The 17,164-nt window shown below is 34.4% G+C and overlaps 1 protein-coding gene across 1 annotated transcript; it reads right to left on the bottom strand.

The window, feature by feature from the left end:
• Positions 1 to 7,924: 7,924 nt before the first annotated feature.
• Positions 7,925 to 16,240, bottom strand: LOC114307489 (putative germin-like protein 2-1). Its single transcript, XM_082895287.1, has 4 exons — positions 16,018 to 16,240; positions 15,686 to 15,743; positions 10,548 to 10,703; positions 7,925 to 8,476 (listed from the first exon to the last, which is right to left on the bottom strand). The coding sequence occupies exons 1-4, from the start codon at positions 16,238 to 16,240 to the stop codon at positions 8,005 to 8,007; spliced, it is 909 nt and encodes a 302-aa protein (XP_082751413.1). The 3' UTR covers positions 7,925 to 8,004.
• Positions 16,241 to 17,164: the final 924 nt, after the last annotated feature.

Genomic DNA, 17,164 nt, shown 5'->3' with positions numbered 1-17,164 from the left:
ATTATGAAAAAAAAAAATATTGAAACCTACAATTTAAGTTTCACAATTTTATCACAATTTTGTATCAATTTTTAATTTGTCACAACTTCAATCATGTAACTTTCAACCCCCTTGCTAAAATTGTAAACTCAGGTGAGTTCAACACAAGTAACTTGAGTCAAGCTTGGAATTTTTTAAAGATTGGGCAACATAATTTTTAATTCAGTAAGGACCTATGTAAAATTCAAAAATTCGAATAAATTTTATTGGATTTGTACAGAGACATCAAATAACTTGAGCAATCAAAATAAAATTGCATATATAAATATATAAAATTATTTGGTAATTTATTTTTTTAAATAATAAATAAGATAAATTAAAATTTTAGTATTAATGAACAAAAGTAAAAACAATATGCTTAAGTTTTTTCAATAGATTTTTTTTATTATGTTTAAAAAATACACCTTTTAGAATTTTTTTACAATAACAGTATCAACATAAAAAAATAAAAAATAAAAAAAAAGGTAAAAATAAAATTTAGAATGGTATTCTCATTTAATCTAAAAATAATTCTAGATGACCAATAAATTATTGACTATATAACCCTCATATTTTTTTAATAAAAAATGAAATTTTACGAACCACCACTTTTAATAAAAAAAAATAACATTTATTTCTATTTGTTTTAACAATAGTTACTTTTTAGCAATTTGAGCCAAAAAAATTTATTTTTTATTTTAGTTTGTTTAATTGACAATTGAGATTTAAAAAAAAAAAAATTAACAGGATCCACCATGATTTACAAGTACTAGAAAAGTCTAGATCAATAAGGAAAATGTTTGAGATCCACAAAAAACACCCACAATAATGTGGTATCATATGTGTCAACTCTTAATTTGCTATACATTCAATGACATGGGCCCAACTCCCTTGCCACATCATTGTAGGTGAAAGTGTGGGCCTGTAACATTGTTGGAACAATAAATTATCAGGTGTAACTCTATTTTTTTATTATATAAAAAGATAAGTTTCACCAACTATCACTTTTAATAAGAAAATAATATTTATTTCTATTTGATTTTAGCAAAAGTCACTTCTTAACTATTTAAGTCAAAAAATTTATTTTTTTATTTTAATTTGTTTAATTGACAATCGAGATAAAAATAAATAAATAACATAACATAACATAACATAACATAATCCACTATGTCTGGCAAGTGTTAAAAAAGTCTTTTTTTTTTTTTTTGGTCTTTTATTAAAAAAAATATTTGTATTAAAAAAATTTATTGTTCAATTCCTTATAGTTTAGAAGGACATAAAAAAAAATTATAAAATTTAAAACCAAAAATGATAAAATATATATATATATATATATAAACTTTTAATAGCGATTAACAATTTGAACATATGTATTTAATAATATATTATGTTTAAACCATTAATATTATGACACATCATTATGACACATATGAATATTGATCTCATTCTAATTATAGTAACATAATTTAAAGTAGAATTTAAATTTAAATTTTATTTTATAATTTAATAAGGGACGCATAAATTAAAGAATGAATAGTGATCTTATTCCAATTATGGTAACATAATTTAAGAAAGAATCTAAATTTAAAATTTTATTTTAAGAATATGAAATTAATTTATAAACTAATCATATTGTGATATATATTAACAAAAATTAAACAAAATCAAAAAAATTGAGAAAAACCAATTGCAACTTTCAGCCTTAATAAGATGACAAGGTTTTGTAATTGTAAGGATAAACTTCTAATATGTCCTAATAATTGGACTTAATTTCGATCAAATCTTATTAAAAATAAGTCCTACTAAAACTGTCGTTAAATTTAATTTTTTGTGACAATTTGTTGCATGTCGCTAAAAATTGACAATTAATGACTTTTTGTCACAATTTTTATAAAGTGTCGCTAAAACTTATAATTAGTGATGTTTTTCAGTAATGAATTTTTTAAACTGTCGCTAAAAATTAAAAATTAGTATTTTTTTTGTAACAATTTTTTTAAATTGTCGGTAAAACTTATAATTAGTAACATTTTTTATGACAAAATTTTTAAATTGTCACTAAAAATTGACATTTAGTGATATTTTTTAATAGTGTTTAATGAAAAATATCATTGATTATTATAGGACTTATTGGATCATAAATCCACTTATTAGGACAATAAGCCCACTTATTTGGACTTACATGTAAGTCTCCCAAATTATAATAGTATATAGATTGCCTATTTTTGCTTATTTTGTCTTTATTGACCATTTTAACCAAAAAAAAACATTACCAAACCGGCATAATAAACACATTTTATCTTACATCTCAAATTTATACTACAACACTTACCCGCTTAAGAGGTTGTAGGGTCAAATTCCACAAAGGCTAAACATATCAAACCTTGGGACCAATGGCGGAGTCAGAAAACTAAATCAAAAGGGGCACTTATTAATTACAACTTCAATTTTTTTTTCCATAACCAACAATAAGAAGATAATAATAATTTTTGAATTAATATTAAGTACAAAAACTTAAATAAATTATTACAAAAGTATTTCACATAAAATTTTGTAATTAACTTCGAGTCTAATCTAAAAGAAAGTATTGCGTATAACTAATATATCATGGACAATGTAAAAAAAAAGTCATATTTTTAAGTCTTAAAATAAATTATATAATGATAAAATAAATTAAACTTTTACAAAATTTGGGTAAAAATTTCATATAACAGTGCTATCACGTTATCATTAACACATGATATCATCAACTAATAGTAAAGCAACATATGAAAGGTAATTCGACATGCAAATATAACTAACACTCTAGTAACTTTTACATATATATAGTGGGATTAATTATATTTATATATCAATAATTATAAATATTACCTTTATATTGAAATTTTTTTCACAAAATTTTTACACAAAAATATAATTTGTTGTAGTCCCCTTTATTTTCAATAAAACAATCACTATTGTTCTCATAAATTTAGAAATACCATTGATATTTTATTCTAAATATTATTTTTATTTAAAATTTTATTTATATACAAATGTAAAAAAAATGTAAATCCAAAACCCAGGGGAGGCACATGAACCGCCCCGCCCTCCATGTGGCTCTGTCACTGCTTAGGGCCATTGGAGGTTTGTCTAATTTTTAATTTCAAGACCTTGAGATTAATCAACATGCACGTAAACTAATTCAGACACCCAGTTACCAAAAAAATATATATGTATATTTCTATTAATTAATTACACCACATTTATAATTTCATCAGACATAAGAGCATCGCATCAGATGAAGAAAAACAACAAAAATGTAAAATATAGCTAGTAAATAATCAAATCCTTCCTCTATCAGTCTCAACAATTTTTTTGTAAATTAACTTTTTGTTAAATTGGCTATAGTACCTCAACAACTTTAAAGAGACACTATTCATTGGCTACATGATTTTTTATTATATTTTCTGAAGCAAAATTGGGCCAAAATCTTTAAACCGGTCGTCCACTCGGATGTCCCGTGAGTGCCTGTAGCAGAAGGAGAAAAATGCCCAAAATTAGTCTAACCGGTCGACCGGTTGGTCAACTAGTCAATGGCAATTTTTATTTTTATTTTTTACATTTTTTAAGAATTGTTTGGGTGAGAACTCATCAATTTAATAATAAAAAAAAAGAATAACAAATACAATAAGAAATTAATATTTTAATAAGATTGAGTTAGAATAGAAAGTTTGATGTACTGAACACTAAAAAGGTGACTAGCTAAAATAACAAAAATGGATTTGAGTTATAATTTAACTCAAAATTTATTGAGGCTAATGCAAATACTCTAATTTCATCAAATATGAAGGGCCAAAGTGAGAAAAATTAAACTTAAAGGGCTAAAGTGGGAAATGGGTGAAAATTTAAGAGGGCAAAGTGTAATTTACCCTAAAATAAAACATAATCAATGGATTGGGCAAAAAATTTGAAAATACACCAAAAAATTTGATACTTTCGCCGACTACTTATTTTTAGTCACTGAAAATATATATTTAGTGACTAATTTTTTGATTGCCAAAAATTAAAAGTATGTTAGTTTTTTGGCGACTAAATTTTTTAGTCGGCAAAAATTCGTATACAATGACTAAATATTTTTTGGTCACTAAAGATCAACATTTGGCTATTAAATTAGATAGTTACCAATCATTTAAAGTAAAATTATAGTAGTTATTTGGATACTAAATTTATTTTAGTAGGCAAAAATTAGTATACAATGACTAAATATTTTTTGGTTACCGAAAATGCATATTTGCCGACCAAATTAGGTAGTCGCCAAAAAATTAAAGTAAAATTATGCTAGTTATTTGGCTACTAAATTTAATTTAGTCTGTAAAAATTAGTATACCGTGACTAAAACAAATTTTAGTAGCCTAAAATCTGAACTAACGCTAATCAATATTTTTTTTAGGTGCCTATTGTGGCACTTTTGGCGACTTAATTTTTGTTTAGTGGCCAATAATTAATATACAGCTACTAAAAAAATTTAGTAGCTAAACCCTACAACAAATGCCGACCAATGCAAATTTTAGTCGCCTATTGTACAACTTTTGGCGACTAAATTCCTTTTAGTCACCAAAAGTGTGAATTGTTGTAGTGTCATCGTGGATCCGACATCGGCGTTGTGGATTCAATGTTAGGTAAGACAATTCTAAGGTGAAGATGGTGGTGAAAGAGGTACATATGGGTCGGTTCGATTCGGGCGTAGATTCGCTAGATAATTGAGAGTATACTTGTGAAATTTCTTTTTGTCTTCTTAGTGGATTATTTTGTGATTTTTGCCCATGGTTTTTTATCACAATTGGAGGCGCTCCAATTGTGATTTTTCCACATTAAATCGTTGTGTCGATTTGTCTTTGATTGTTTAATTGATGTTGTTATTTACTGTTTAAAATTTATATATAATCACAAATCAATATATCGGAGATTTTGAGATTTTTCATAAATAACACTAATCTCCCTTGAGATTTTGCATAATTGTAAGAATCTCTCTTATAATTTTAATAATTACACTAAACTCTCTTACTTTTAAAAATATTATCGAAATTTCCCCATTGATAGCCATCCGTCACTACACATAACAAAAGTTGCCGGTGTCATTTATGATTATTTTCAAAATTCATACATGATCCCACAGTTGCCTCCAAACCACTTGCATATTAAACACACCCAAAGCCCAACACCAACCAAGACACCTAAGTAGCGGTGTTCACAGAACATTTTGGTTTAATTTTAAGCAGAATTAAGCAATTTGAAACTAAATCGAATTGTATAGCCTTTGAAACCGAACCAAAACCAAATCACAAAAAATAGTCAGGTTTGGTTCAATTCTATTGCTCTAGGCTAGAAAATTCAATTCAATAAAATAAAATAAAATAAATTGTTTCTACCTATAAAAGTATTCCAAAAAAATTGAAAAGCATACTTAAAAATTTAGTAATATTTCTCCAAACCAACTTTTATAGAATGTGCAAAGACAATTCAAATTCTTCCTATTATATATTAAATGCTACACAAATGCAACTTTCAATAATATAAGAAGTGTAAAATCTTAGGAAAATGATATATAAGCCCATTTTCTAAATCCATTTTCTAAACTCAATGATGTGCCAACAAGATTATTGGTTGATGATTAGAGAATAAATGAGAGAAAATTGACTTAGATATTTGAATAGAGTGACACATCGCTGGGTCTAGAAAGTAGGCCTAATTTTTTTGTCTGAATAGCAATACTCAAAATCTTATAAATATAATAGATCGGTCTAGTTCTTTTAAGCCTTAATCTTGAAACTAAACCATAATCAACAGTTCTTAATTACTTCGTTTTGGACAATCTTCACTGCAATTAATTAATTAATTCCGTTTGTGTACTTAACAACAAACAGAATAGAAAAGAAATAAAGGAAATAAGAGAATTACAAAAATCAAACTAGAAATAAAATTAAATAAATAAAAACAGATTTTATTTTGTTACAAAAACAAAATTAAATATGATTCAAATAAATAATAAAAACAGAAAATAAATAAATAACTTACTTGATTAATATTTATTCTGATCAAGTCCAGTGTTTGACACTGTGTCTTTAAGACAGATTCGTCCTCTCCACGGTACTTTCAGAATATGGACGTCTATCTCCCAAGATGAAATAATCAACAACAAATATATGTAGCACTACAATATATTTGTACAACGAACATACTAAGCGTTTTATACTCTTTTTGTTACAAAAATTAAATGCAGCAAAATGAAGAATAAATTTGCAGATGTGAAGTACGAAATTTCTAAATCAAACATCAAATGAGGATTGTCCTCTTTATAGATGGATTGGTGGCTGCAGGTTTTAAATTAAACAGGTGCAAACCTGTTTGAACAGGTATGAAACCTGTTTGGTTTTGAATTAAACAGATTTAAATATGTTGGGTTCAAAATTCAAATAGATAAAAACAGGAAGGGACCTGTTTGGGTGTATAGAAAAATCGGACCAGTTTATTTCCGAAATTAATTTGAATTTTGGATTTTATTTTGCAAAAAATAAAATTAAAATCAAATGTTTTTGACCCAAGAAGATAGGTATTGGGCCGGACAAGCCCAACCCAACCTGACACCACGCACCCGCGCCAGACCGAACGGACAGACGGCGCGCGCGCGTGTGGTGATTTTTGGGTCCAATGGGTTTAGCCCATAACCTTCCTCTCTAAAACACTTGGGTACTCATTGGGGCACACCCTAAGTTCCAATCCCATGCCTTATAAATCCATTCAAAACTTCCCACTAAATCAATGTGGGACAAGCCTTATTCACACAAACCTTAAGGAATTTCCACCAAAACTCCATTTCCATGGAGCACACTTTGGCTTCAATTTCTCATTCACTCGATAATGGTTTTGAGCAACCAAATATACCACGTGAATCACAACGCGACATAGAACGCGTTACCGCTTTGACCCACGAAAATCGACGCATGGGGCCCACCTAAAAAATAAACCAAACTTAAGAAAAAAATTATGATTTTATCCAGAATTTTCCAACAATTTCCAACAATTCGAACCAGAACCAAACTGTTCTATTGAAAAACCATACCAAACCATACGATTCAGACTGGTCTAAATTAATTTATCAGTCAACTACTTATTTCATGAGTATTCCTAATATATTTGGCATGAACCCCGAACTATTTCACATATTACATAATACCATTAGTTCTCTTGATTTGATATGCAAATGTCAATTGTTGTTTTTTTTCATTATAGAAAAGAAAAAAAAAAAAAAAACAAAGAAGTAGATTTTTTATCAAGTAATAAAATTCCTTAAAATAACCGTTCCTAATTATGGAAGAAAAAAATTGTACAAAACAATTGAGATAAGTATTAAGAAATCATTGATATCAATCTATATATATTTTTTTTTAATAACTTGTAAGAAATTATCATTTTCTAAAAGTTATTTTTTCTTTTTTGTTTTTCTTTTTTGCTACACTAACCTTGACCCATCAAACAAAATTTGTAACACATATGGACACGTCACTTTCTCATTTGAACTTCATCCCCAATTTAAGGTCCTATCATGCTATGGTGTTACTATATGGAAGTTTCTTATCAACCACCTTGAATGATAACATACATGCATATTTTGATGGCAACGAACTTCTTTCTCAAATGAAATAATAATAATAATAATAACAACAAGCAGATATATCAAATCTTGATATACACTAAAAACAATGAAATATTTAACAAATCCAGAATATTCTAAGCTGTAAAAGTAATGAAGTTTACAAACTTAATACATTCTTTATTTATATTTGGAAACTCGATGAAAGAATAACAAATCAACCTTCCTAGACTATTGTTTTGGTACAAAATAACAAATCAACTTGCTGAACAATAAAGTAAAATATAAAAATTTTAAAATGTTGAAACAATTGGCCTAGACATTATTCTTCTTGATTTATTGCTTTGAATTGAATGTTAGAACTGAGACTGCATACGAACGATTAGATTCTTATCCACTTGAAACGCCTTTGAGAGAAGATCACTGGAGATTGCAGGTTTTGACCCAAAAACAGCATTTGCAATGGTAACAATACCAGGATTTTGGCTACTAAGTGCTGAAATGGCTATTGCATTACCATGTCCAACATTGCGTTGAAAATGGACAAGACCCATTGGGAATACAAACACATCACCCTTTTGAAGTAGCTTTGTGATGAAACGATTTTCTGGGTTAGAGGTGACAAACCCTACTTGTAGGCTCCCTTCAATGACAGTCAAAATTTCAGTGGCCCGAGGATGTATGTGGGGAGGGTTGATGCCCAATGGTGCGTAGTCAACACGGGCTATGGAAATACCAAAAGTGTTAAGCCCTGGAAATTGTGCAACATTTACTAAAGTCACCTTAGATCCGACTGCATTTGATGTATTGCCTGCTAAGTGTAGCCCTCTAAACGCAGTTCAACCCATTCCCTCTCCGACGGATCTTCACTGGTGAGATCCTCCCGTCGATCTGCCTCTATCCGCTGTCATTACTGTTCCGGTAATGAATCTGTCGCCGTGCTTCTCCTAGAGCCTTGCCGTCGGTGATCTTTGTGTTACTGATTTCAGCGCTTGCTGATTCCGGCGGTGCCGTCATTCCCTGATTATACATTGGCTAGCCATTCTGCTTCGTTCTTCTCAAATTCATCATCCATCGTCTTCAATGCTTCTTTGATCTGCTTCAATACTTCTTTGATTTGTATTTTCCCCAATCGCTCTGGTCTCAGATCTTAATACTCTCATAGATTTGGGGCTTTTTGCATCACAAGGAAATGGAGAGGGGAGCTCAACATGGGTATGGAGGATGGCAACCAGTGGTCCGTCGGCATGGAGGCAGGGGAGTGTGGAGCAGAAGGGAGGAAGTGACTATTCACTCTGTTTTTGTGGATAATATCCCAGAATCCATGGGATCCAGCGGGTTGCATAAGCTATTCTCCAACTATGGTGTAGTCACGGACACTTTTATCCCTCATAAGCGCCGAAAGCTAACGCGATCTCGCTTTGGTTTTGTTAGGTATAACTGTGATGTATCAGCGGCTATGGCAGTCCAAAAAGCAAATGGGTTGTGGTGTGGCGACTGTGCATTGCGAGTCAAAATGGCAGAGTTTGGGAAAGATGGAAGGGCCACACCCAGAATGGACTATGCACCACTGATCAGGAAGAAAGTAGAGGGCCAACACCCGTTCACGGCTGGTTTAAGGGGAATCAAATCCTTTGCGGAGGTAGTGAGTGGCAGGGGAGCGGAATCATCGGCAAGCAAAACCATTAAAGTTTATGAGGCAGGTAATGGGTGGCTTTATGAAAGTGCCGTAGTGCGACTTAAACCCTTAGCTTCCATAGACGATTTTAGAGAGGAAATGAATAGGAGAGGCTGTGGGGATATCATAGTGCAGCTTGGTGGTGGGAGAGATATTGTTCTTTCTTTTCAATCAGCAGTAGCTATGAAGGAACAACTTGTGTCTATGAAGGAGTGGCTGTATGACTGGTGTGAATCAGTTTTGGCATGGTGACAAGGGATGGTTTTTGCACAGGAAAGGAGTGTGTGGCTTAGTTGTTTTAGAGTCCCATTGAACTTGTGGAACAATAATACATTCACTAGTATTGGGAAGGTCTGGGGTGTAGTGATAGGCTTGGACGATGACACCACTAGGCTGTTGTCTTTCCAGTGTGGGAAAGTGAGGATAGCTACTAGCTGTATGGAGGCCATTAACCAAACCATACAGTTAGAGTGTAAAGGTGTAATCTACCCTGTTAGGGTATGTGAAGAACAAATCATAGTTTCACATGTTGTGCAGGAGCAGTGTACTTGCAACTCAAAGGAACAGAAGACTGGTGACAGTTACTCTCCACAGGGGGTTGAAAAGCTTCAGTGTACAGACAAAGGCAGTAGGCAGGATGTTGATGCTGCTGATGTTGGTGACGCTGTGGAAAATGGGAGTGCTGCGGTGGGCATGGGCACAGAGGCTCCACATGATGGTGACGTTAACATGGAGGTGGAGGACCGGTTGAGGGATGTCTCCGTGGTGGCAGAAACAGATATGCTGATGGCAGTGTCAGAGACTAAAGGTGCATGCGAGGGTGAATCTGCACAGGTGGGGACGAGTTCCAAGTTTATCAATGAGGGTGGTAGGCGGAGTTTTGATGGGGAAATCTGCACACCTGGGTTTATCAGAAGTTTGAGTGGCTCAGCAAGGAATAGGCTTGGAATTCAAATTGAAGTGGATCTTGATAAGGCCCATTTCAACTTTGATGGGTCGAATCAAGGAGTGGCAGGGCTGGCCCGCCCGAGTAGTAGTGGGTCATCTTCGTCTAAGGCACCTCCAGGTCAAGTGGTGGGCTTTCTTAATCAAATGGGCCAAAGGGGGGGTCAAGACTTAAGCTCAGGCCAAGCAAGAAAGGCTATTTTGCAGAAGAAAGGGCAGGCTAGTAGAAGAAAACACCCGAAGAAGAAGAAGCAGAAGGGGCAGTCTGCGACTAACAGGAAATTGTGGGCATCATCACTAAATTTGAGAAAGGGGGCTGTTTTCAGGTCAGCTGTAGCTGCCATATCATTATCAATGGCTAGTGGAGCCAGTAGAGGTAGGAGAATGCTGTCAGAGGCTGAAGCTTCACTCCAAATAGGCAAAGTTCTTGGTCTGGACTATGAAGGCAAGGAACAGGAGGTAATTAGTAAACTGAATGCCCTTGAAGCCAAGGATAAAGAGAAAGTAAGGCAGAGGGAGGGGGATGCTATCTAGACTAGCATGTCCAGGTGAGCAAGTGTGCTTTAGTATGTTTATGAAGATACAATCATGGAATGCGAGAGGGTTAGGCAGACTAGAGAAAAGAAGGAAGGTAAAGAAAAGCATTGCGGATAGAAAAGTGGATATTATTCTTCTTCAAGAAACTAAGATCTCTGTAATTAATTCTGATTTGGTAAAATCTCTGTGGCCTGGGGATCATATGGAGTTTATGGCAGTTGATGCAGTTGGCAGAGCTGGAGGCTTGCTGTGTATCTGGAACCCCGAGGTGTTCCAACTGCAAGATTGTTGCTGTACTCGTAATTTCATCTTGCTGTCAGGTACACTGTTTTTTAGCTTCAATTGTGTTATTATTAATGTTTATGGTCCTAATGAGGTGGGGCTTCGAAAAGAGTTGTGGAATCTTTTAGTTCGATTGAAATCCAAATTCCTAGGACCATGGTGCTTGGGGGGTGATTTTAATGAAATAAAGATTATCTCAGAACGAATTGGGTGTTCTAGAAGGGATAGAGGGATGAAAGATTTTAATGACATGATTGAACAACTTGAGCTGATCGATATGCCTATGCTTGGGAGGAAGTTCACTTGGTGTAATTCCCAAGATAGGGCGAAATGGAGTAGACTGGATAGATTCTTACTCAACCATGAGTGGGTACAGAATTTTAACTTTAAACTTTGGGGCCTTCCTAGATTGTTATCTGACCACAGTCCTATTATATTAATGGAGGATGATAGGGATTGGGGACCTAAACCCTTTAGGTTCCTCAATGCTTGGTTACTTCATCCCAATCTCCTATCTTTTGTACAACACAGTTGGTCTGGGCTAGTAGTGGAGGGTTGGGCAGGGTTTAAATGCTTCATGAAGCTTAAAGCCCTGAAGCAAGCCTTAAAACAGTGGAACGTGGAGGTATTTGGGAAGGTGGAAAATAAGCTTAAGTGTGTAGAAGATGAAGCTCATGCCCTTGATTTGCTTGCTGAGGTCAGACCTTTGCTACCTACAGAAATTCTTAGACGTAAGGAAGTGAGGGGTGATGTTTGGAGGCTTAGTAAAATGCTGGAATGGATTTGGTTGCAGAAGTCCAGAGTGAATTGGGCACTTAAAGGGGATAAAAATACAAGATATTTTCATATCATGGCTTGTAGCAGGAATAGTAGGAATTCTTTGTGCTCCATTGTCGTGAATGGTACAATGTTGGAGGACCCTATGGAAATTAAAGCTGAGGTGAAGGCCCACTTTCTAAAACATTTCTCTGAGGATTGGAAGGTTAGACCTAAATTATCTGGGCACTTCAAGACCATTGGAGGAACACAAGTTGTTGAACAATTGGAGGCTGAGTTTACTGAAGAGGAAATTAGTTCTGTAATCAAGACTTGTGATGGGAATAAGGCACCCGGACCTGATGGATTCAACATGGCATTTTTCAAGAAATGTTGGAAAATTGTGAAATCCGATGTGATTCATTTTATGAGGGAATTTCATCAAAATGCAAGACTGGTGGGTGGGATCAATAGCTCTTTCATTGCTTTAATTCCTAAAAATGATAGTCCCTCTTGTTTGGAAGAGTATAGGCCTATTAGTCTGATTGGTTCTATGTATAAAATTCTAGCAAAGGTGTTATCAAATAGGATGAAACACGTGATGCCCAAGATTATTAGTGAGGTTCAGTCAGCTTTTCTGGGTGGTCGGAACATTATGGATGGGATTCTTATAGCTAATGAGATTGTTGATGGATGGAAAAGATCCAATAAGAAAGGTTTGGTTCTCAAATTGGATTTTGAAAAGGCTTTTGACTCAATCAATTGGGAGTTTCTTTTCAATATGCTCTCAAATTTTGGTTTCGGATCTAGATGGGTGAGTTGGATGAAAGCTTGTGTATCCTCTGCTAAGATTTCTATTTTGGTTAATGGGTCACCAACGCCTGAATTTTGCCCACAAAGGGGCCTTCGTCAAGGTGATCCATTGTCACCATTTTTGTTCAACATTGTAGCAGAGGGTCTCAATATATTACTGAGCCGGGCAAAAGAGTTAAACTTAATCAATGGGGTAGAGGTGGGGTCCAATGGCTTAAGAGTAACTCATTTGCAATTTGCGGATGACACTATTTTGTTTTGTGAAGCTAAGCAGGAGGAAGTTTGTAATATCAAAAGAATTTTAAGATGCTTTGAGATGGCTTCGGGGCTGAAAATAAATTACCACAAGAGTGTCATTTGTGGTGTTGGGGTTGATGATGGACTATTGCAAGAGTTTGCCTTTAGTCTAAACTGCCTCTATCAAAAGCTACCTATAATGTATTTAGGTTTGCCATTGGGGGTCAACCCAGGTAGGAGAAGTACTTGGAAACCTGTTCTTGTCAAACTTAAGCAGAAATTGGCTAATTGGAAGAGAAGACTACTTTCTTTTGCCGGGAGGTTAACTCTAATCAAGTCAGTTTTGTCCAATTTACCGGTTTACTATTTATCATTGTTCAAGATTCCTGTTGGGGTGGCTAAGGAGATTGAGAAATTACAATCGGCTTTCTTGTGGGGTGGATCAGATCTCAGAAGAAAAGTGCATTTAGTCCGATGGGAGGAAATTGCAAAGAATAAGAATCTAGGTGGTTTGGGGCTGAGGAGGATTAAAACATTCAATGACTGCTTGTTGTTAAAATGGTGGTGGAGGTTTGGAGCTGAGAACCACACACTCTGGAAAGAAGTGTTATGCGCAAAATATAATGTTCATTATGGGAAATGGTTACCAACTTTGGTAGGGAGAGGTTCTAAGATCTGGACTGATATAATTAATGTAGCTTTGTTGAATCCGGACTTGCATAATATCTTTATCCATAATTCTCAGATAGCTTTGGGTGATGGGAGTAGAGTTCACTTCTGGTTGGACAAGTGGATTGGCAACATGTGCTTAAAGGAGGAATTCCCTAGACTCTTCTCTCTATCTAATAATAAGCATGGGGTGGTAAGGGTGTTTTTTGAGAATAGGGGTGTAGCTGATGAGTGGAACCTTGAGTTTAGAAGAACCTTGTTGGCTTGGGAGGAGGAGGAAGTACGTAGATTAGTTTGTTTGCTCAGACGTGCACCGAATCTTTGCAGTGAAAAACCAGATGTATTGAAATGGGCAGCAGAGTCATCTGGACTGTTTAGTGTAGCATCAGCATATAAATGGAGTGAATCCCTTCTTGGTTCGGTTATGGCAATGGCAGGCTCTATATGGAATAATTTTGCTCCTCCTAAAGTACAATTTTTTGGATGGTTGGCATGGCTTGGTAAGGTCAAAACTTCCTGGTTCCTTCACAGAATTGGTATACTTGATGGGGGTGCCAATCTTGAATGTGTGTTTTGCCATAATGGTGTTGAAACTGTGGAGCATATTCTTCTTGTATGTCCTTTTGTTTGGAGGCTTTGGTCAAACATTGTGCGATGGTGGGGCTTTCAATGGGTCATGCCAGGTTCTGTAGATGGACTGCTGCAGTGGTGGTATGGGTGTAGTATGTCAAAATTGGAGAAAAAAATCTGGATGGTCATTCCTATGGCAACTCTTTGGTCTCTTTGGAGGCATAGGAACGAGTGTGTTTTCAATAGACTACAACCAGACTTTGAAGCTCTATGCGACATTGTGAAAGTTCGAGTAGCTTTGTGGACTAAGGCATCGCCATTACAGGTGGCAGCTTCTGTAAATGATTTGGTGTACAACTTGCAGCAGGTCAAGTTCTGTCTGAGATGTGGTGGTTGAGTGTGTTTTTGTTATGGGTATTTATCTCAGAAAAAATGTTGTCTGCTCTGGTGTTAAGCTTGCTGGGTCTCTATTTTGGTATGGGTATTTGCAGATTTTTTTCTACTACTTCTGCAGATTTTCTTCTTCTGTTGTGCTGCTGGAGCTTTCTGGTTGTTGTCTACTTCTGCAGATTTTATTCTACTCTGTTTGCTCTGCTGGTTTGTGAGGTGCAGGGGGCTGCAGATACTACACTAAGGAATCTAAGGGTAGGGTTGATAGTCACAAAGTTGATGCAGTTGACACAACAGGTGCAGGTGATGCTTTTGTTGCTGGTTTGCTGAATAGTTTGGCTTCAGACCCTACTTTGTACAAGGAGGAAGAGAAATTAAGGGAAGCTCTTGTCTTTGCGAATGGCTGTGGTGCTCTCACAGTGATGGAGAAAGGAGCGATTCCTTCATTGCCGACAAAAGAAAAGACTGTCAAAGTTGTAGTTGCTGACTGGCTCTAGCCAAGCTCTACAGTTACCTTTACTGAAATTCAACAATCAGCTTCTCCATCCAACAATACATCCAATGCAATGGCTCCATTTAACCCTGAACAGGTGAGAGGGTGTCTGACATAGGATTATGGCTGGGCTGATACTACTGTGAAGGTGGAGGGTGGAAGGCTGTTGCTGAGTGGTGGCTGTTGCTAGTGTCACATTGTTCAAGGATCATGCCCTGAGTGGTGACTGTTGCTCCTCTTCTGGCTGTGATCTGTGTTGCTGTGGTCTGAAAGGTGGCTCTCCATCCTCTCCCATCTGCTGCTATGTGTTCTGTCCCAGCTGCCGTGGGAGTTCTGTTTTGCTGATACATTTTTAACTCTGGATGCTTGCTGCTATATGACTATCTTTGGGGTGTTGGGCTAGTAGTAGTTCTCAATCTGCGGTGGTTGGTTGGTTCTTCTTCTTCTTTCTTCTTTTTTCCGTTGGTCTCTCACCAACTTTGGGGTGCTAGCAGATGATAGGGGGAGCTCTGTGGTGCCAACCTAGTTGGGATCATTTAGCTCTCTGTGATGCTTTTGCACTTCTCTTTCCTTTATTGATGTATTTTATCTTGTACCTTGTACTTGTTCATTTCATCAATAAAGTTTATTTTTTGCCGATCAAAAAAAAAAGTGTAGCCCTCTAAACAAGAAATCATTGGCTTGTACAAGCTTCGGATCCTTGCACACCAAACCATTCACTAGCACTACAGCCACAAAAAACAAAAGATTTCAGGCTCATAAAACACAATAAGTAAATTATTATAGGATGTGTGTACAAATAAATTGGTTTGTTTGTTTTTTTGTTTTTATTATAAATAAAATCTTTTTTTTCGTGTTTTTAGAAATAAAACAATAAAAGGTTTGAAAGTGCTCATCATTTTCATTTTTATGCAAAAACTGTTTTCAAAAATTAAAAATAAATTTTGGTGTTTCCTAAACAGTGAACTATTTTCAAAAATAAATAAATAATTCAAAAACAATTCGTCAAACAATTTTCTACATTTTCCAAAAAATAAAAATAAAAAAGGGAAAAAAATAGAAAATATAACCAAACAGACTGAAAAGTGCATATGAAGAACATAGAATCTGAGCTACTATTATCTGCAACACAAAAATCTTGAAGAGGACTATTGTCAGATGCAAAAGCAACTGAACAAGTTATAGCCAATAATCCTAATGACAAAACAAATTGTGAAGCCATTTTGGACACAAAAAATCTTCTTGTTGTTGAGAATGAAGCAATCTTCTTCTTTCTAGAATTGAAAGATTTGATGAGATGGGAAATAGTAACCACTTAGAACTGCTTTTATAGATGTTTTTGGAAGATGGAAAGAGAGACTTTAAAGCCAGCCTAATAGCCCTCCTGACACCAATTAATATGCATCAGAATGAGTCTATGTGCTTCATTCTTCATTATTCATTCTTTATAATAAACAGCCAACATGTTGAAATGGTAAATGCAGCCATTTCTTGATGAAATTGTCAATATTTCGGCGGATGATATATGGCTTATAACTACAAAGAAATGCTATGGTATGCACCCTACCAAAAAATATGCAACTTTATTATAAATTTCGTAATATTAATTACAAAATGTGTAAGCTTACCACAAATTGGTATAATAAAAAATGTCTTAACTAAGCCGCAAACTTTTGCAATATCAATCACAAAATTTTGGACATTTTATTACATTAATTTATGAGAAGATTTCACATTTTGTGATTGTTGTTATAAAATTTGATGATAAAATTACGCATTTTTCTAATAGGATACATATGATATGTAACATTTCCCTTATGAAACTGTTTGGTTTGTGCATCCTCTCTAAACCCTTTAAAAGAAAGCTGACTACATCTACAAAATATTATATATATATATATATATATATATAAACAAATCATAGAATTAGGGTTTCCCATTTCATAGTACAATATATATGGGTATTTTGAAAAGATAGTTAAAAACTGAATTTTGATTTTTTGTTTTTTTACTATTGCATGTAAAAAGTGATTTGACTCAAAATGAATTAAAATGTAACTTTTGATTATTTTTTTTTTAGTGTGGTGTCAAAACAACCCATATTAAGGTATAAACATGTTGTTTGGTTTGACAAGGTAGCTTCAAT

This window comes from Camellia sinensis, chromosome 11 (assembly GCF_055761805.1).
Source record: "Camellia sinensis isolate YWXY chromosome 11, ASM5576180v1, whole genome shotgun sequence".
In the NCBI taxonomy this organism is placed as follows: Eukaryota; Viridiplantae; Streptophyta; class Magnoliopsida; order Ericales; family Theaceae; genus Camellia; species Camellia sinensis.
The sequence above is the reverse complement of the archived record's forward strand: the minus strand, read 5'-3'. Positions and strand labels throughout refer to the sequence as shown.